Source organism: Gobius niger, assembly GCF_951799975.1.
Source record: "Gobius niger genome assembly, chromosome: 17".
NCBI lineage: Eukaryota > Metazoa > Chordata > Actinopteri > Gobiiformes > Gobiidae > Gobius > Gobius niger.
Window position 1 is genome coordinate 25,933,165 of NC_136868.1, and position 20,548 is coordinate 25,953,712.

Consider the following 20,548-nt stretch of genomic DNA (forward strand, 5'->3'; position numbering starts at 1 on the left):
CATACCATGACCCTCTATATCTCCATCAAACTGTCACTTTTACCAAAGGTTTACACAGAAGACTAGAATAATGGTAGTTGTTCAACTTGTGAACTTTTGTCCATTGGTAGAGTAAAAGCAGTTTAGGCCTGAGTGACAGTGACGTAGTGCGAGGCCATAAAACACCAGAAGTGATGTCTAACAAAAACACTTGTACATACAGAAACAAGTAAGGGGTCAACATAGATGAGGGGAGTCCGCCTATTTTCACATTTCTTCATATTCTACCTATGGTGATTATCAGTAAAAGCATAAGAGCCGCTTTGTTCCTCCTATATTTCTTTTGATCGTATTAGATCATCTGCCTTTATTAGCCATGTTCCTCATCTGTGATCATATATTTCAGTGCTAATGCTTATCAAATGTTTTTTTCCAACTAGGTCCAAGACACCTCTTTCATCCTGTGCATCGTGTTCGTGCAGCCAGAGATCCCAGTGAAGCAGCTGAAGAACCTAAACACTGCCCCGAGCTCTAAACTGCTCTACCACCGCTTGGACCTCCTGGGCCAGCCCAGCTCCTGCCTGCACTTCAAGCAACTCGCCACTGTCGGTAAGAACCACACTGCTATGGTCGCTAAATGACACTGCTTCAAAATGTTTACTTTGCTGATTTATACATTTTACATCAGTCTAATTACAGCGCATGCCTCACTATTTATTCCCAAGCGTTTATGTTTCAATCTTATGGAAAAGATTTAAAATATCCACACTCTACAAAGGCTGACAGAGAGGCTGTATCTTTTTGTAGCAAGGGCAATTGTCTCACATTACTTTTTTACCCCCTGTAATATAATTTTGCCCATCATTTTGAGGAAGCCTGGTTATTCAAAAGATAAAACTGAATTGTGTATTGCTCTGGCAACTGTTGAAACTCTGCTTACATACACATGCTTGCTCTACCAACTGAGCGTCACCATTACTCTTCAGTTTCTTGATTTTGCTGTAACGTTGATTATTATAAAAGAGTATAAGCAATTCTCTTTTTTTCATGCCATTATTGATTTAAACTACTACTTCGCATGCTCTCCCCCCCACTACCTTGCAGCCCACATATTCCCACACACCTGCCCGGATAAACAAAGACCACACCACCTATTTATTTCTTTACCAGCAGCACTTCATTAGCATCTCTGATGGTCTTCCTTTCACTCTCCCGTCCTCAGAGTCTCCCACTGTGATGCTGGCAGCTGGCAGCTTCTCCTCTCCGTACGAGCACCTGAGCCAGCCCGAGACAAAGCGGATGGTGGAGCACTACACTGCCTACCTGAGCGACAACACGCGGCTCATCGCCAACCCGGGCCTCAAGGTACGCCGAACCTGGCAACTCCGATGCAGCTCATGGCAAGAGCTCAGCCCGGGGGAGAAGTCATTAAAGGTTAAATACTGTTTACCCGACAAACATTTCAATCCAGCCTCGCGATTTGCTCCAAGGTATGCGCGCTAATATTGATATTTACACTATTACAGTGGAGCGTCTCTATTGGCAAATCATGCAAAATTCTCATTTTTTTTTCTTTTTTTTTTTTTGGCTTATAACCTTGCTCTAATGTTTTCAAAAAGTATACCTGGAGTAGTAAGTCACTTCATTCATGTCGTTTGGAGTAATCCTGTTCATTTTGGCTGTTTCTTCTACTGCTGAAGAACTGCATTTCCTGGATTTTGTTGTATCAAAACTGCCCTCCCCATTTCTCGAGCCCATAATCCATCACCGGACCCGCTCTGAGCAGTTCTGCGCTCCCGGTGTATTCATCACGGTGTTGTGAAATTGCTAGCATGCCGTTAGCTAAAAGTGAACGCCTGTATTTTACTTGACATTTCGACCTCTACCTGCACAGGGCAGTTTGGAGATCCTGACCAGCTCAGTCAAGTTTCAAGTTTCAAGTTTAATGGTTTTGTATAGCCCAATATCACAACAGAAGTGGCCTCACAGGGCTGCAACAAACATTAAGGCAATAAAACAGAGCAATAAATATGACAATTAAAAGTTCAGGTGAATCCAGGCAAATATAATGTCCAATAGGAGGTAGCGACGAGCGGCGTGGGCGTCCCCCGTCCTTAGACTCTCCCGCACGGCAAGGAAAAACTCAAAAACCCGGCAGGAGAAAAGAGAAACCTTGGGGAGAACCACAGAAGGAGAGATCCACTCCCATGGACGGACAGGCTATAGACCCAGGGCCGAAGGATCCCTCAGCAGACGGGCCAAGATCACAGACCGTCCAGTCCTCAGATTCCAGAATGCAGGGTTCCTCCATTCACCCAGGTTCCTCCGTTCGATCTAGACAGGCACTCTCGAGGGGGAGTGGGACAGGAGACACCATGTGAATAGTGATGAACAGACTACAGATAAATTAAGTATTGTATCATGATAGGACAAAGTCTGCAGTAAGAAGAAGAGGATAGCACTCAGTGGACCGTACTTCCCACAGCAGTGTTTCTCCTGAGGCAGCTTTACTTCAGGCTGTGGGTTAGAGCTTTACCAAACTGACCTGATTATAAGCTCATTCGAAGAGGTACGTTTAGAGCCTAGTCTTAAATGTAGGGACTGTGTCTGCTTCTCACTCCTTACTGTTTGTTCCTCACATAGACATCATTTTGAAAGTAGGTGCACAGTGGATAATGAAACTGTTCAAAGTGAAGCTAGCAACAGTGGTAGCTATAGTCATGTTGAACAGCGGCAGGGAAGGCAATTTGACCACAGTCATGAATCAGGACAAGGCCAATGAAGGTGTGTTAACTTGATGCATGTGGCGCTGTGGGAGATGTACTAAATGTGCAGCAATACTGAAACATGCGCAAATGAACAAAGCATAACTCCTGGTGTGTTTTTGGCAAGGATATACTGTAGCTTTATATTTCTTTGTGTACATTATTTTAGAACAATCCTAAGGTATCCAAGGAGAATGCCTGAATAATGCACTGTACAGGACCTTCAAAATGCAAAGGGCTCTGGATTATACATCTGGCCAGCTCTCTCACAGGACGTCTTGGCCACTCGTTTGAAAACTAATTATCGCTCACACTAAATCACGCTCCCGTTTAAAGAAGCGGACTGCCCCATGCGGTCTAGCTGGCAGTGCGTGCACATTCCTGTCGCGCGGGGGTAGCGGGAGGTTAGAGTTGAAGCTGCAAAGCCCAGGTCCCAAGCTTTCATTCCCAGGCCGGGCTTAAAGGCCCCCGCGGGTGACCTCATCACCCCTTTCAAACTTGGACGCTACTTTGAAAATGGTACAGAGATGTGATTTTCTTCTTCTTCTTCAAAGCTGTAAAGAGGCATTGAGTTCCATGCATTCCTTGGTTTTGGGAGTTGTTCTGGTGTACACACTTTTGAAGCTGTTATCTTCTTCAAATGGCTTGTCGAAGTTTAGTTTAGCTCTGTTTTCTAAAATGATCTCTGCACTTTGTCAGCGAAATGAACAAGATATTGTGGAATAAAGCTAGTTTATGAGGTGCTCGGGGCACAGTCTTGTAGTGTACCTGCCTGTTGAGAAGAATATACTCCTAGCCATCTCCAGTGAAACCTTTCCGAACTCCAACGTCTCTCTAGCTGTGTCTAAACATTGTCTCTCTGTCTGTCCATGCTCTGTGCAGTCCTCTGTCAGGAACGAGGTTATGGCGACCAGTCACGTCACGGATGAGTGGATGACACTAATGGAAATGAGTAGCCTCAACTGCTACATTGTGCGGCGTTACATAGCAACGCCCAGTGGGGTGCTCCGGATTTACCCCGGATCACTCATGGACAAAGCCTTCGACCCGACCCGCAGACAATGGTGAGCCTCACTTTGGACAGTGTGACGGGAAGGGGGAGAAGGGGAAGTGTGGCCCTGTGCTTCTTTTTTTTTTTTTTTTTTGAGAAGTCCTTTAAGATGCGATAGGTGTGTTTTCAAGTCGTTTTTCAGAACATCGTGACATCTAACAGTGTTTTTGTTTACACTTCGCCATCCCATGCTCATATCATCTCATGAATCCTCTGATCTTGTGTGTTATGTCGTGTAGGTACCAGCATGCTGTGGCTAACCCAGGCCTTATCACATTCACGGGCCCGTATCTGGATGTGGGCGGAGCTGGCTATGTAGTCACAATCAGCCACACCATCCATGCCTCCAGGTAAGACATCTCGGCCTCCTCTGTGGGAGACCAAGTTTTTTAGATCCTTTGACTAGTTTGATTAAAGCAGATGTTCCCAGACAAAACAAGTATTTAGTGGCGAACACACGCACACAGTCTGGCGAAGCGTATTGTGTATGTGGGCTTGTATTTTGTTTTTTTCCTCAAAAAAAATCCTATTTTCGCAGCAATCAGATGGCCCCTGGTTATGCAGTCGCAGTTATGGGCATCGACTTCACCCTTCGCTACTTCTATAAGGTGCTGCTGGACCTGCTCCCCGTCTGTAACCAAGACAAGGGCAACAAGATCAGGTTGGTGCTGTTTTTCCCACACAAAAGTAGCAGCGTTTAACGATATTGTTTATGGTGAAAAAAAAGTCAAATTGTTGGGTGACATGCTTTGTAAATCAGGTTTAAAGTGCATATGACAGGTTAAATCTTTTGACTTAGTTTAATGGATACATCTGTTGTAAGTAATACCGGTAATTAAATTGGGAAGAAAACTTTTTTTTTTAGGTTAAATACATGGTTAGAGGGAAGGTTCCATTGAATTCTGATCCACTCATGTCTCATTGATATAACATGGTTGGCACGGCAACAGTTTAACAATCTCTACCTCTATGTATTTCACTTCCTGTCTGTGTCCAACAAGAAAGTGCAATTTTTTAGCACAATCGTAAGTAGTATTATGTTCACTATGTTTTAGCAAAACTTGTGTCGAATGTGTCCTGTGCACTTTAAACAATGGCCTGTTAGGTGAAGTAGGTGTGTGTGTTTATCATATTTAAGATTGCAGAAATAGCCATTTCTGTAGTTTTCAGGTTGTTAAAATGTAACTCAAATATGGAATAAGAGCTAAGCTGGTGATCAAAGTGTGTTTCTGCTTCAGACCTGCACACTTTATGTCCCCCTTTTTCTCTGCATGTTTTCTTTCCTCTTCCAGTCCTGCCCCCTCCTCCTCCACCTCCTCTTCTGTGCTTCCTCTTTTCTCTTTCTGTCAGTGTTCAGGGAGCATATAAAACAGGATTATCTTAAAGGGGAGCGGGGCTGAGGGGCAGGTCTTGGCACATTGTCCAAGAATGTCCAATACGTTTGTGATAGTTTATGCTTTTACTAAAATGCCACTGTTTTTGTCTGTACATTGAAGGTGCTTCATAATGGAGGACAGGGGTTACCTGGTGGCACATCCAACTCTCATCGATCCCAAAGGCCATGCGCCTGCAGAACAGCAGCACATCACGCACAAGGTCAGAAATGACACAGCACAGCGGTGAAGGCTTTTAAAAAACATAGAATTCACGTTCTCTTGGCTTTACCTTTACAGGAGCCGCTAGTGGCCAATGACATCCTGAATCACCCCAACTTTGTCAAGAAAAATCTGTGCAACAGCTTCAGCGACCGCACTGTGCAGCGTTTCTACAAGTTCAACACAAGCATTGTGGTGAGTGTTGGAATATACAGTCAGTGAACAGGCGGATACTGCCATCTTGTGGCTATCTGCAGTGTTACAACTCAAACTGCAAAGGGAACTTATATGTGTATTGCACATAAAACATAAACACAGTTAACTACAACAATCAGTCAATAAGTCATTTTACATATATGTGAACCTTTTAAAATAGAAGTATTTCTTGTGTAAAATGTTCTGATTCAAACTGTGACATCAGTGTTCATTTCGTCGACTAAAATATTTAGTAAACTAAAATTGGACTAAAACTAAATTAAAAGTTTCTCATGAGACTAAAACTATGACTAAAATGTCCAGATATTTTAGTCGACTAAAATAAGACTAAATAAAAATGAAAAGGAGAGACTAAAATCATCCAAACTTCTATTGAGCGTCTGAAAGAGCCTCATATCATGTAAATTCACTGCCAAAGGAACAGCTCTGAGCTTTGTTAATGTGGAGCAGCTCCATGAAGCAGAGGAACAAGATTAAATATGATTATAATGAATATAATCAATGCAAAGTCGACTAATGCAATGACTTGCAATTTTAGTCGACTAAAACTAGACTAAAATTGAAGATATTTTTTTGACTAAAACTAGACTAAAATCGAATTACATTTTCGTCAAAAGACTAAGACTAAAACTAAATTAAAATATGTTGTCAAAATGAACACTGTGTGACATGAACCCTTTACATACACAATGTGAAAATGAACTTTAATGTCAACTAGTCAATTAGACTTTTTTTATTCAAGATTTGTCAAATTGTAATTAGATTTAGATAAATAAAAAGTCGAACTAGAACAAATAATATTTATTTGTTTAATTTAGTCGGGACAGCGTGTAAATGTGACCCGTCGGATTGTGGCCATGAGCTTAATTAATATGCATCATTTGTCCTCTAAGCCGGCATATACCCGTGTGCATAGACCTCCCTGCTCTGGCTCCCGGTCGGCAGGTCTGAAATTGAACCACCAACCTTTAGATGAATCAGCGAACGCTTCATCACTGAGCCACGCCGCTCCATAAAGAGAATATTAAGAAATAAAAAGCACACAATAATAAAGAGCTTTGTTTTTCCTGAATTAAAGCTCCGTCTCTGTGTTGGAGTCTGTTTATAGTCCAGGTAATGATCATTGCTGACCAATTTAGCCATTGATTATTTGAATAGATAACTAGCCACAAATCTCGAAGTAGCTGCGGTCTTATTCAGTCTCCTAACTTACGTACATGCCGCCGTAGTCCTCCTGTCTTACACATACCAAACCCAGGTATTAAATGTTCTGTATCTCTCAGGGGGACCTCACTAACTTGGTCCACGGAAGCCATTGTTCCAAATATCGCCTTACGAGGATCCCAGGGACCAATGCATTTGCCGGGATTGTCAACGAAACCTGCGACTCCCTGGCGTTCTGCGCCTGTAGCACTGTGGACCGCCTCTGCCTTAACTGCCACAGGTTTGTGCTTTTCACACGCCATCAGCTTTTAATTGCTTTCGGGATTGCTGCCAGTAGATTCGGTGACTTTTCAATTGCCGCTCAGGGACAGACTCCGACAGTTAACAGCCTCGGCTTTTAACGGGGGGCATTAGTGCAGGCCTGATTGTTTTGCCATCACAGTGATAATGGTGGTGTTTTTGATTTTTGATTTTTTTTTTTCCCCCCCAGAATGGAGCAGAACGAGTGTGAATGTCCGTGTGAGTGCCCCCTGGAGGTCAATGAATGTACCGGCAACCTCACCAATGCAGAGAACAGGTTTGTAGTGGCCACCGAACACAAGGGGGAAAATAATCCTGCAGCAACAAACATATATATACAAACTATACATTTCAGTGCACACACGTTTACTACTATCCCAGATAGTCTCTTCCTCTCAAACTACTTTTATAAAGGTCTACCACAGGCCATGAAATTCCTTTTCAAATGTGTTTTTCAAAGTACTTCAGTTTGATTTGAAAAGCTTGAAAATGTCAAGTTACACTTTTGAAACTTGCCTTTTTCTCCCAAGTGAAAAAATATGAATGATAAATGAATCACCGATCTGTTTTTACTCATATGAAACACGCTGAATACTTTTGAAAGACATTTCATTTTCATAACACTCTTTTGTGCAAAATGAGTTCTTTTTTAAGACAAAGTGCTAAAATAATACTGTCTGCGTGTTTAGCATCATCAAACAAACAAGAAAGTTTCCTTTCAAAAGTCCAAGTTGGGTTTCTTAACACTATTCTGTATATAATTATATACATTTTGGCTGTAACAACATTTAATGCTCATGTGTTTTCCAAATATATGAAATGATGATGTAATAACGGCCTGTAACATGTTAAATTAGTGTAAAATCATGTAATCCTTTTCAGCATGAAATGGTAAATTAGTTGAGTTGACTTAAAAGACTGATGCTTTACATTAATGCAAATTTGGTAGTGATGGCCAAAAAACCTGGCGCTCCGGAGCTTGTATCGCTCTTCCTGAAGCAGATTGCTGCGAAACACTGCGTCGGAGCTTCTTTCAGTAACACCTGGTCACGTGACTGTCTCGAAAACTGCTTCATTCTGTGAGTTGTGTATCGCGTCTCAAAGCAGGTCATCTGCTCAGCGTCTCACTGAGCTCCTTTAGCAGCGGGGCGCTAAACAACAGAGGTTTCCTCGTCCATATAGTGATGTAAATCATTAGTCATAGATACATAAATGTGCTGTATTTCCCCCATTTCCCATTTAACTGCGTCCATGTGGCGAAACTTCTGTTGCACATGATTGTGTTGGTGCTTCAGTCGTGTTTATAAGAAGTCGCGATCATAAAGTTTGTCCACAAGAGGGCAGTGTTCAAACAGAATGAAGCAGCTCAGAGACTTCGAAGCATACAACACTTTTTTGCTAGGAAAGCCTCAAAGTGTTACAAGGCTTCACTCGCCCATCACTAAAATTTGGTTAATACTGAATGTGTAACAGTAACATTAGTTTTCAGTTCAATCTATAGAGGGCGGGCGCAATGAGCTGTGCAGTCTTATCAGGCGTATGATAATGACATCTGAACAATGACATTAGTCCAACAATTCTGCCTTTCAGAAAAAAGTATTTCTCACAAAACTGCTCAGAAATGCTATAAACATCTTATTTTCAATCATTATGCAGTGATTCTGATATAAACTCACATTCTTAGTTTTTTAGAAAAAGTTGCCTTTGTGGCTCAACAATTATGCTTAATAACTTAAAAAACATATTACGTTATTGGCCGTAATTACTATATTTAATTATGAAAATTCTTCTTACAAAGAACTTGCACAGGTGAAAAAAAAAATGATTCTTTGAACGACTCGCTTAAATTATTAAATGGGCTCTGCCTGTGTAGTTTTAGGACACAAAATATAAAATCTCCTGGTAGATCTTTATGAAACGGTTCTAATGCTGAAAAAGTGTAAATTTACCTCGAGTTAAAGTTGTGTATAAAACTAGTCTGAATCTGTTTTCCAAGGGGTGATTTTTATTTCTTTCTTCCCTTTACCCGCTTTCCTTCTCTGAATCTCAAATATTTGTTGTCAATTCGGTGCCTCTCCTCAGTTTTTGGTGCTTTTATGTTCTCTGCCTCCCTGTCTTTGTCTGTATTGTTTTCACTGCTCTTTTTTGCCTCTCTCTCGTCGAACCCACCTCCTTTCATCAGCCATCAGCCGCCTTTGACAGCGCATCAATTTTTCAAAATGTCAATTCCTCCTTTATAGCACAAAGGCATGCAATTACCATTCTACCGTGTCAGATAATTTCCTATGTTTTCTGTCAGGCTTGCATAGATGTTTCGCTCTTGGGTTTTTTTTGTTTTGTTTTTTTGGCATGAATTGACAAGCCTTCGACGCACTCTCCTTTCTAATAATGTTTTCTTTTCTTTTTTTCTCTTTCCGTTGTTTGTGTGCATGTCAAACAGGAATCCGAGCTGCGAGGTGCTTCAGGAGCCGCTCAGCCTGAATGTGATTGACCCAAGTCTGCACGACACTCTACCTCAGTGTATCAACACCCGATGTAGCCAAAGATACACCAGCAGGTACTCGACAATGAAAGAAAATGATTTATTTTAGGTTTCTTTCTGTCATATATTAAATGTGCCATCCATATACTGATACTCTTTGTGTTTACGTGTCTAAAATCAAGGGAGCGTTCTCTTTGGTAATCAATAATGTTTCTTTTCAGTGATTGTTTTGGCGTCCTGGACTGCGAGTGGTGCATGGTGGACAGTGACGGGAAGACTCACTTAGACAAGCCCTACTGCGCCCTGCAGAAGGAGTGCTTCGGCGGCATCGTCGGAGCTAAGAGCCCCTACGTGGACAATCTGGGACTGTTAGGTGAGAGACATGAGTGAAAAGTGGTGACGACCTGTTTCTACTTGCACGTCTTTATCTTAAATCGTTCTGATTTATAAAATGTAACACTTAAAGGTGCATTGTGTAACTTATTATGCAAAAAAACAGAAGTTGATATTTGTGCTTATACCATAGTGTGGGTGAATACTCGATTCTGATTGGCAGGTGCATTATCTTGGTATAACCGCACACGTAGTCCGGTAGTTAAATCACTGGGATGTCACTCCGCTGTGGGCATCGCCATAGCAACGCATGACACAGCTGAATCAGATAAACGCGTAATTAGTGACTGACAGGAACGTATGAGATGGATTTTGTGTTAATTTCAACGTTTTTGGCCAAAACAAAACGTTTGATAAATGTGAAGTAGAGGAGAGTGAGCAGCTAGGTTAGCTACTGTTAATAATATGAGCTTTCCATTTCGATTGAAAACGGTTAAGGCACTATTCATGATTTTCAGGCGTACATAAAATGATTCCAGCATTTAAGTATATTTGTCTGGATTAGTAAAGTCAAACATAAAAGTTTCAGTTGGGGGGGCCCAGGTGTGAGCGACTCCACCGCAGCTGTTTCCATAAACAGTTGAGCTGGTTGAGCTAGCTAGCTAGCTTCAGGTTAAACAGCGTAAAAGTGAAATAACTCCTGGCCACGAGTGCCGCATATCGGTGTTTACTTCCACGGGAAAGGTGTTTCCGGGTTAGTCCTGTTGTGTTGTGATTCTGTGCTGATGTTGTGTCGTTGAGCCTGACTGAGATCCTCGTAATAGCTGCGGAGAATGACTCTGAGACGAGCCTTCAGTGACCGGCTAATAACCCACACAAAAGAGTCCCGCAGTCTGGCAGATTTAGTGAGTTTAGTAAATGAAAAAAAACATTTATTATAAATGTTACGTTTGTGGGACCCTGGTATAAGCGGATTAAACAACTCGGAGCCGTGCATTAGATGGTTTTAATGCAGGAGTAACTCCGCTGCGCGTCGTGGTGTTCTTGACTCTGCGTCGAGCATTATAACCGTCGAATGCACGGCTCCGAGTTGTTTAATCCTTGCATATTTGACCTAGTCGTTACCCAGCGGCGGTATGAGTGGTCAGCATGGCGCCTTTACTTTCGATCACAGTGGTCTCTACAATACTCCAGAATCAATTGTTTTGTTGGTTTTCTGGTGGGATGGTCCGTCACAAGATCAAATACGCACAAATATCATTTTTTTTTTCACATAAAAAGTTGCATAATGCACCTTTAATCAGCAATTCGATATTCTGTGATAAACACAACTATAACATTCAAGTTACAAAATGCCATTGGAAAAGTAAATCTCTCTGTTTCATTATTGATCAGTGATTATGGATTAATGTTTATCGTTGCAGAAGAAGACGTGGCCTCTCTGAACATGATCAAGAGCGCCCCCGTCGGGCCAGTGGCGGGTGGTATCATGGGATGCATCATGGTGCTGGTCCTGGCTGTGTACGCCTACAGACATCAGATCCACCGACGCTCGCACCAGCACATGTCGCCTTTAGCGGCACAGGGTAGGCATGCTTCAAAACATGAATACAAATACTGTGTTGCCATAGGGACAAGTTAATGAATGATACTTTGAGCGCAGATCATTTGAGTGTCGGCCCCGTTATATGTCACTCCGCCCTCCTCCAGCCCTGCAAACAGTGACATTTAGATTTAAGTAATGAATAAGACTGAAGCGCGCTCAGTTTAATGGCTAATTAATGAACGCTAAGGGAGAAGCTGTTGAAGCTAAAGAGCTGACATTAGCAGCAGCTGCTGTATGATTTGTGTAATTACTCAGCGTTATTGACAAAAGCATCAAACAAGATTATAGCCTCATTAAAACTCTTCGCCAAGTCGCTCTCAGGCGGAGTTTGGTAAACAACCTGGAATGGATGGAGGGGAGTGTGGTTGTCAGACTTCAGGCTTAGGAATGTGGTCTTAAAGTTACTTTTCCCCTCACCTTAACAAACAGTGCTTTAGTAGAACTGTGCAGTTTTTGAATGGGGATTAAATCTATAGCCAATTGCAACTGTTGGCAGTCCTTTGGTAGTGACAACTCGTTTTGTTGTTGTTGTTGAATGGTACTGGAGTCGAAAGCCTTCATTTGCTTAACGCTTAGGTTTATTTTGAAATGGCAATCTCACTCTTTTACTTTGTCTGACCAAAAATCAAGTCGCCACAAGATCTCATGCTCTAATATTTGTCTGGACCGCCTTGAGCTTTGACTACAGCACTCATTGGCTGTGGCGTTGTTTCAATAAGCTTCTGCAAGCTCAGAAGACCCAGTGTTGCATTCATGTTTCACCATGATCTTGTATTGATGATGTGAGACTGTGACCCCTGGGCAATGCCATCTCCAGCACATCCCTAAGGTCCTTGTACCACTCTTTTACAATGTGAGCCCCATTAATCCTGGCATTGTCAACTTGGAATACGTCCATGCCGTCAAGGAAAGGCTTTTTTTTTGGTCAGACAAGTGTAATAAGTCGCCATAATGCTCAATTGTAGAATAATATAATACAAAAAATTACATATATGTATGTTTCTTGTTATATAGGCACTTCATTTAGTGGTGTCCGTTTTTGATTCATGTGGAGACCTTTGCATCAAGGAAAATCATCTCAATCTCTTCCAGTTTCACATTAGGCTCTTTTGAACAACTTTTTCCTTTCCTTTAACACACAGAAATGTCCGTGAGAATGTCCAACCTCGATAATGAGCGGGACGAGAGGGATGAAGACAGCCATGAGGACAGAGGCATTAGTAAGTCCAGTTCTGTCTCTAGTGTAAACGAATCACATAATACACTGTGTGAATATCTCTCTTTCTCTCTCTGAATGTTCAGTCAGCAACACCAGATTCATCGCCGCCGTTATCGAGAGGCACACGCACACCCCGGAGCGGCGGCGGAGGTACTGGGGCCGCTCCGGGACGGAGAGTGACCACGGTAAGACGCATTCACAGCACAGACTGCGACGTCAAACGGACTGTGGAGTAATTACAAAGCTCTCTGTGCGCTCCATGAAACCAAGTGTTATCTGCTCGCCGCATGTTCGCTTCAGGGCACGTTGGCATAGCTACATAACAGCCGCTTTATCCGCCAGTGCCATTGTGCAATTCGGTAGTTTTAGGAATCCTTCACTTTTAAGCACGTAAGAAGCTCAAAGTCGACTTAATGAATGCTGCAAAGATCAAGCGAGTGGCATGTCCATCCAAACCCGCTAAACCTGTACTTCTGCTGTTAGTATTTCAGTCTTCTCATGTTCAAAATGTGTACAGTGAACTGAATCGTGAATCTAAAGTATTACAATCAGATAATGTCACCATGCACTCGAACACTGACCCTTTTCTTGCCTATGTACTGGCTTAAAACTGCCAGAGAGCTTCTTCTTGGGGTTAGGTATCAGAGACGTTTTTACTGAAAGCTTCTGCAGAATGAAAGCCACCCTAAGCTCCGAGTTGTTGGCCGTGTTACAGCTGCTGGCTTGTTCTTTTTATTATATCACAGCTCCAAACCTTGTTTTTTTTTTTTCTTGTTCCTGGCTTTGGGGGGAGTTGCTCATGCTCACAGTGCCCATTTGTAGAAGTGGAAAGCTCGACACTAGATGATTGTGGATGGACGCTCTCACCCACATGGACTCCCCCGCCTACATGTGGCTACACTTTTCCTGCCAGGCACTCGGCGTCTTAGTTACTTGTTGCATAAGTGATGATGACAGAGAGAGCAGGGATAGATTTGAGCACAGAAGAGGAGAGTGGGCTGAAAGTGAAAGACAAGTACGGGCTAGTCACCCGGAAGCCTCTCTGCAGCTGAGACGGGGTGTTGTTATGCATATAAAGACTACATTTAAAGTACAAGGACATGGAGACTTTCATGATGCATATTTATTGGAAAGGCCATTCAGACATTGTTTATTTTTGTTTTGGAAATTGCTCATTTGTGTCGAATGCCTTTGTAGAAGGAAATTAAAGTTAAATTCACCTTATTGGCGCTCAGTATATGTTTATAAATGACAGTTAGTGAATCAGTCAAACCTTTTAACTTGGATATACAATCAACTTGCTGCAAGAAGATCACCTGTGCTGCATGATGAAGCTTCTTAGGAAAGGCACAATGTGAACAACAAGCCAAACTAACCAGTGCAGATGACGGCTTAAGCACTTTTGTCAAAACTGTTGGCATCAATTAAAGATCATGGACGTCCTCCAGCAACAGTTTGGCTTGCTCATGCCCCGATGCAGTAAATGCAGGGGCATCATGAGAGACATCAGAAGATCAGTTGGTGTTGTTGCCAGAAAGAAAATGCTTTGAAAATTGTGTTTTAAGTTGGAAATCAGAACCCAGAGAGGCAGCAGTGGATCGGTCAAGAACCAGGTTTATTGGGACAGCAGTGCAGCATAGAGTTGTTTCCGGGCATTCCCCAAATTGTACAGCATACAGATGGTTTTTATGTGTTGTCATAGCCCCATGCCACGTATATGATCAAACATGTGGTACATGACGTCTTGATATCTGGTGCCACTAGTGAGATATTCTGTCCATGGCACATATTCTTCTGTACATGAAAGGTGCAAAGCGTTATACATGTTATCCCAGTATCAGTTCATGACGCATGGCCTCATTTTCTTTACATGACAAGAAAACATAGTTACAATAAAACATGAACAAGTGAAATGAATTTTAAAGTAAGTCCCCAATCGCCATTATAGTTGGTTGTTCAGCTCGGTTAGTTTCATTGTCAGTTCTATCAAACGAGAATCCAAATTGGGTTAATCTCAAACGTAAACATTATTTGCAAAACCATATGGAGAACTGCTCCCAGACAGATCATTGATAATAATAAATTAAATCAGGCATTTCCAGCCATTTCCGGCCTGTTTTTTTGTTTTTGTCCTGATGCAGATGTGGGTTGCAGAAGTCCGGATAGAACATCACACAGTATTTGATGTGATTCTAACCATTAGAGAAAAAAAGGGCCTCGTCGGGGCTTTGACAGCGCACCGCAACACACAAATCCGAGACTCATCACATCGTGCAAGTCGTACTAGAAGAGAGGGAAATTGAAATGAAGGGCATTCGTAGCGATGGCGGGGATGCAAACATGATGAAAGCGGGGCAACACCGGTGAAACACAAGGGCAACGGGACAGGAGCGAGCGGAGTCAGAGAGGATAGACGTTGGGGTGTGGTCCCAGCAGTGTATAAAAGAAGTTCATTATGTTTGATTATTGCTACTCAATTGCAACATTATGCTTATCGCTGCGAGTTCGGCGCACCTCCTTTATTGTCGTTCACTTTGCTGTGACAGTCACCAAAACGCTTAGCAATGAAAAAATAAAAAGCTGGCAAAAAGAGGCTCTAAATACTTGTGCAATTGTAACATCTCCAAATACTTCCAGGCATTTAATTGAGAAACTTCAAGGGCTGTTTGACACTCGTGTAGATCTACGCGTGTTAGGATATGTGGTCCCCATAGGTGCAATAACACGGTGGTTTTTAGCCACTTTTCCGAGCTCTGGCTTTGGGGGGGAAAGAAGGGATAAACTCTGCTAAAGTTGGCATCTCCTGAGGCTGAGGGAGGACTCTTTGAAGTCTCCAATCATCTTTCTATGGGCCTCCCTCCCTCCCTTAAACCTGCCCTGATTTCTCTCTCCGCCTCAAGCTTTTCCCCCCATTGCAATGCCTTTTGTCTTCTTCTCTCCGGCTTCAAAGCTTTAACCATTCTTGATAGAGACATTCTAGTTTGAAGCTGAGGTTTTTTGAAGGCTGCTGCTAATAGACGTAGCGTTTCAGCTTGGACGTGCTTTGCTCTTGTCCTCCTCAGCGCGCCCACAACTACCAGGTACAATTGCTTGCGTTCACGTCGTCATAAATTCAAAGAGCCCATTGTATGTTGCAGAGGCGGAGGACGGGCCAGAGTTCTGCGGTAGAATTTGCCTTTAAACTGTCAAATTGCGGGTGTCGCCATAAACTTCCAGTCATTTTAACTTCTGAACTGCTGAAATTGTGGAAGTAGGAGAGCCAGTTTCCCACACCATACCGACGTTGTATATGGAGCACTTTAAAAACTGTGCACTTGGTCAAAATGCCGCACACAGCTCATACAACAACATTTACAGCAACAATGGACAAAATAATTAGGAACTCGGGTAAAGACGGGGATGATTCAAGTTGAGTTAAAGCTTTAAAGTGTCAAAAGCCAGAGAATGGACTCCCCCTGTAGTTTGCTCTTGGTTTGGCTTACGTTTGTTTTCGTAGAAGATCTGGCAACCTTAATATGGCACATGAACCCGATTCCTATCAAAAAAAAATGTGTGGATTTCTACTTCGCTAAGATATCTGTCGTCACACACTGGTGGGCGCTGTCACATTTGGAAACGTCCCTCTGAAATCTTGTATTTACATAATTATTGACCCACCATTTTCCCCGCTCCTCTTGCCATTGTATCCAACTGGCGCGCTGTTTTTATTTTATTTTTTTATCTCCTCAGGCAAAACATATGTGCAAGGCGTCTTGAGTATAAATATGTATGCTTCCCCTTTTGACAAATTCCTTGACAGAAACAGAAGGCTTAAAATGCCTCGAGGGAGTCTTCAGTTGTCTCCAAGCCGTCAAAAGCACATTGTACACTCTACATGTTTTGTGGTCTTTTCATATTTGCTTTCACTGCGGTGCACAGAACATCCTCAAAACATATAGCGGAGATTTACTTCGTTCCTGATATGATCGTTTCGGAGATTTTTTAGCAAATGTGTCTTGGCATTGCTTTAAAATACACTAGTTCAGTTTGTCAGACTTTATTGTTCCCCAAAGTGCTATTCCAAGCTGCTCACTCCCCTAGTGAGCTATTGTAAGTTATATGACGGAGGAATAAAAGAAAGTCTACGAGTCAGTCCTCCTGTGAAAGCCCATTGACCTCACTCACTCTTTCTAGTGTCGAGCAGTCGCTTTACTCAGAGCAAGCGAACGTTGAGGGTTGAGCTGACCCTTTTTTTTTTTGTCAAATCAATATCCCTGAACTGTTGCCTAGAGAACACACAACAGTTATATTAATGTTCTGATGTGGCCACCTTGTAGCCCTATTTGCAACCAACTGTGGCACACTGTCAAATTAAGAAAAGTAAGTAATAAAGAAAGTCTCCTGGGAGAGGAATGAGATCTACTTTGTAAAGGTCTCATTACTATGGCACATGCCTGGATGACTGTAACTTTACTGGGTGTGGGTACATCTCCAGCTCGTCTCCATGAAGATGTCGATTTAAGTCAGCAGAATTTGAGATAGAAACAGGTTATAGGTTCTCAGCCAGATCCATTCTTTGATTACCCACTGCAGTAATAGCATGTTCTGTGTCCAGCTGCTCATTAGCTGCATGTTATGTATTGATGGCATCTGCATAGTCCAAAATGTTGCACAGTGTACCTTTAAGATTCAGTTAAAGAGGGGGTATTATGCTTTTTTCAATCACACAGCACCAGTCTATATCACACTACAATGATGACCAAACCTTCTGTTGGTCTGTAAATGCAGTAAATTAGAATAACTGCCTTGTATAAAATGTCTCTCTCAAAATGGCTGTAGTGAATGTCTTGAAATAGGCCTCTGTCTCTTTAAGAACCTCTGAGCCTTTCCGACACGCCCCCTCCACACGCTGTCTGTGGCATCAGTGGGGAGGGGGTTCTGCTGAGGAGCAGTGGTTGGTTACTCGGCTGCTGACGAAAAGCTCGGAGGCGTCTCCAGGAGGTGGGGGCGTTCCTAGGAGGACTCAGGCAAACCTATCCCTAAAATGGCCGCCATCAGAGTTTTTACAGAATACTCAAAAATATGTGAATGTACCAAGGCAACACTTCAGGCATGTTTTTAATGAGGGAATGACATAATAACATGATGGAAAGCTTGAAAAAGTCGATTTTGCATAATACCCCCCTTTAAATACTTAAAGGCCCTTTACCCGATTTATTGAAATGAAAGAGGAAGCACTCAATTAATATGTTGGCTGTGGTCCAAACTCATTCCTAACTTTTCTAACGCATTTGTTGTGTCCCAATTCTTCACAGGGACGAGTTTTTGTTGAATACTTGAATACTTGTGCAATTATTGCGTGTTCTATGGTCAATCATTGCCACATATCTTATTAGCTTGCATCTTTCTTTTAAAGGGATATTTCAGGATTTTTGACATAGGGGCTCATTTCCTAGTTATCCAGAGTGTTGTTGATTTCTGGAGATATATATTTTTTCAAATTCATGCAGTTCTTATATTTGAAGAGTTTTGTGGTGCTATTCTAGTGCAAGGCTTTGCATTAGCCTGCATTAAACAGTCTGACCCGCTCCACAGTGCACATGAGGCAAATCACTTATAACGCCAGACTAACCATATAAATGTCTGTGTCGATAGAATAATTTTAACCATTTTGCATTTAAAATAACTTATATTTGTGCGGTATCACCTTCGTGGTTGTATAAGCTACACAGCGGCGGAGTGATCTGCTAGAAAATAGTCCCGGTATTTCATGTGATGCAAGGTCAGTTATATTTCAAAAATGATTCTATCGACAAGGACATTTCTATCATTTGTCTGTTACAAGTGATTTGCCTCAGGTGCTCTGTGGAGCTGGTCAGACTGTTTTTAATGCAGGCTACTAGTTACCATACACATGCACTAGCCTAGCATTAGCCTAGCGCCTGAAACATCCCTCTAATGTTACTAATTTCACAAATGTATTAAAAAATTCCGTATCCAGAGCTGGTTTCAAAGTGGATGGGCACTGTGGACCAAAAAGCCGACTTACAGATTTCAACACTGGCTCCAAAGATCCACTAATGAACCCGCCACTTTGTCTCTTCCAGGCTACAGCACCATGAGCCCACAGGAGGACAGCGAGAACCCGCCGGGCAACAACGACCCGCTCTCCGCCGGCGTCGACGTCGGCAACCACGACGACGACCTGGACCTGGACACGCCTCCCCAGACGGCCGCGCTGCTCAGCCACAAGTTCCACCCGTACCGGCATTCCCACACGCACCACCACCCGCTCCACACGCACTCGCACCACCTCCAGGCCGCCGTCACCGTGCACAGTGTGGACGCTGAATGCTGATCCGCACATTGTTTTTTTAAAAGACTTTTTAGGTACGAATTGGATGTATCGGAGAGATGACGATGGCGCCACTCAGCTGGGACCTTTCGCCGTGAATGGACGCGTAGTTATTGGTGTCATTCATCAACATTTTGCCTCATTCGGACTTTATCGCTGGGAGACGGGCACCCCAGACTTTGACATATTTTGGGTCAGGAAGATTTTTTGGCCTTAAAAGTGTTTAATTTGAAGGATTTTCCAGACGGGGACTCGGAAAGAGCACATATTAGAGCAAACAAAGCACTGATAAACCCATTGGCCTGCCATTTTTAAGGATATAACTGGAACGCTACGGGAGGCCGGCTCCACACATGAATGCAGCTTGAACTTTATCAGACAGTGAATAGCTCATTAGAGACTCTTGTTGTTTTTCTTACACACCGGTTGCTCTCCACTACGCCCCGCAGTGGTAAAGGGTGTGAACATGACATGGCACTCCCGACTTGTGTGAAAAGTCAGGCCTGGATACGCATCTACAGTCTGTATTTCTCAAATTTTGGGTCTTATGTGCACATCAACACCCATAAAATACTCACAATAACAAAATATATATGAGAAAGTACATATTTTTCTACTATTTATTTAGTGGTGCAATCACATTTGATTCACAATGCAGAGGAAAGATAATGGCCCCCCTTTTGGATTGTTTGCGATTTTTACATATTTGTCACTAGTCAATAGGTAATTACAACTCCTGGAAATGTTCGCCAACGCCTCAGGTTTTTGTTATAGCTTGTCCATAGTTTCAGGAATGAAACCGGATCATCAGAAACAGCAATGTAACACTAAGTATCCCTCAAATGTGCAAAAATACAACATGTCCAGAAGGTTGCAATACTTTCTTTTCCCCCGCGCATGGTAAATAACCCAGCTCTAACACTACATGTTAGTCTATAGGCTCATTGTTATCAATTTTATTCTTTTTTTTTTTTTTTAACAACCATGATCTGTGAATGCGTTTGACTCAAATAAGGAACAGTCTAAAGAATATGGTGCTAGTCCACACCGCGTGCAGCTCATTTGCATTTTTTGTTTTGTTTTCGCTTTTAATTTACAGAAGTACATTTCCTTCCGCAGACAGCAGCTCTGTGAGAGGCTGAGTAACTGTGTGTATTTGAAGAGACCTAACTGTAAAGCTCATTATAAGATTAGAAAGTACATATATTATAATGAGAACAACAAGCCTTAATCGCACAGTGAGGCGTTTAGGACTCGTGGTCTGATGTGGAGCTGGATGTATCAAAAACATCTCCGTTTTAGTCGTCTCGTGGTCATGTTTTAATGCAACGTCCATCTATTCTATGTTCTCTGGCCTCAACACATCTCCAGGGACAAAGAGAAATGAGACGGGAGAAAGTTACACCATCAAAACCTTTCTCCGTTTGGTCCGGGCTTAGGCTTTTGGCTTGTAAGAATAATTGGGAGCCCACACTTGGGACCTGTTAAGGTTTTCCCAGACACC

The 20,548-nt window shown here is 42.5% G+C and overlaps 1 protein-coding gene across 1 annotated transcript in view; it reads left to right on the forward strand.

The window, feature by feature from the left end:
- Positions 1 to 20,299, forward strand: part of cachd1 (cache domain containing 1) — a gene marked incomplete at its 5' end in the record, with an annotated part of 79,763 nt that extends 59,464 nt beyond the window's left edge. Inside the window, 15 exons of the mRNA XM_079575621.1 lie at positions 420 to 588; positions 1,202 to 1,344; positions 3,627 to 3,808; positions 4,035 to 4,145; positions 4,334 to 4,456; positions 5,292 to 5,391; positions 5,469 to 5,585; positions 6,890 to 7,050; positions 7,261 to 7,347; positions 9,511 to 9,627; positions 9,774 to 9,925; positions 11,310 to 11,471; positions 12,634 to 12,711; positions 12,794 to 12,895; positions 18,797 to 20,299. Coding sequence (XP_079431747.1) covers positions 420 to 588; positions 1,202 to 1,344; positions 3,627 to 3,808; positions 4,035 to 4,145; positions 4,334 to 4,456; positions 5,292 to 5,391; positions 5,469 to 5,585; positions 6,890 to 7,050; positions 7,261 to 7,347; positions 9,511 to 9,627; positions 9,774 to 9,925; positions 11,310 to 11,471; positions 12,634 to 12,711; positions 12,794 to 12,895; positions 18,797 to 19,047 — 2,055 coding nt within the window. The 3' untranslated portion in view covers positions 19,048 to 20,299. The remainder of the gene's footprint in view (positions 1 to 419; positions 589 to 1,201; positions 1,345 to 3,626; positions 3,809 to 4,034; positions 4,146 to 4,333; positions 4,457 to 5,291; positions 5,392 to 5,468; positions 5,586 to 6,889; positions 7,051 to 7,260; positions 7,348 to 9,510; positions 9,628 to 9,773; positions 9,926 to 11,309; positions 11,472 to 12,633; positions 12,712 to 12,793; positions 12,896 to 18,796) is intronic.
- Between the last annotated feature and the right edge of the window lie 249 nt (positions 20,300 to 20,548).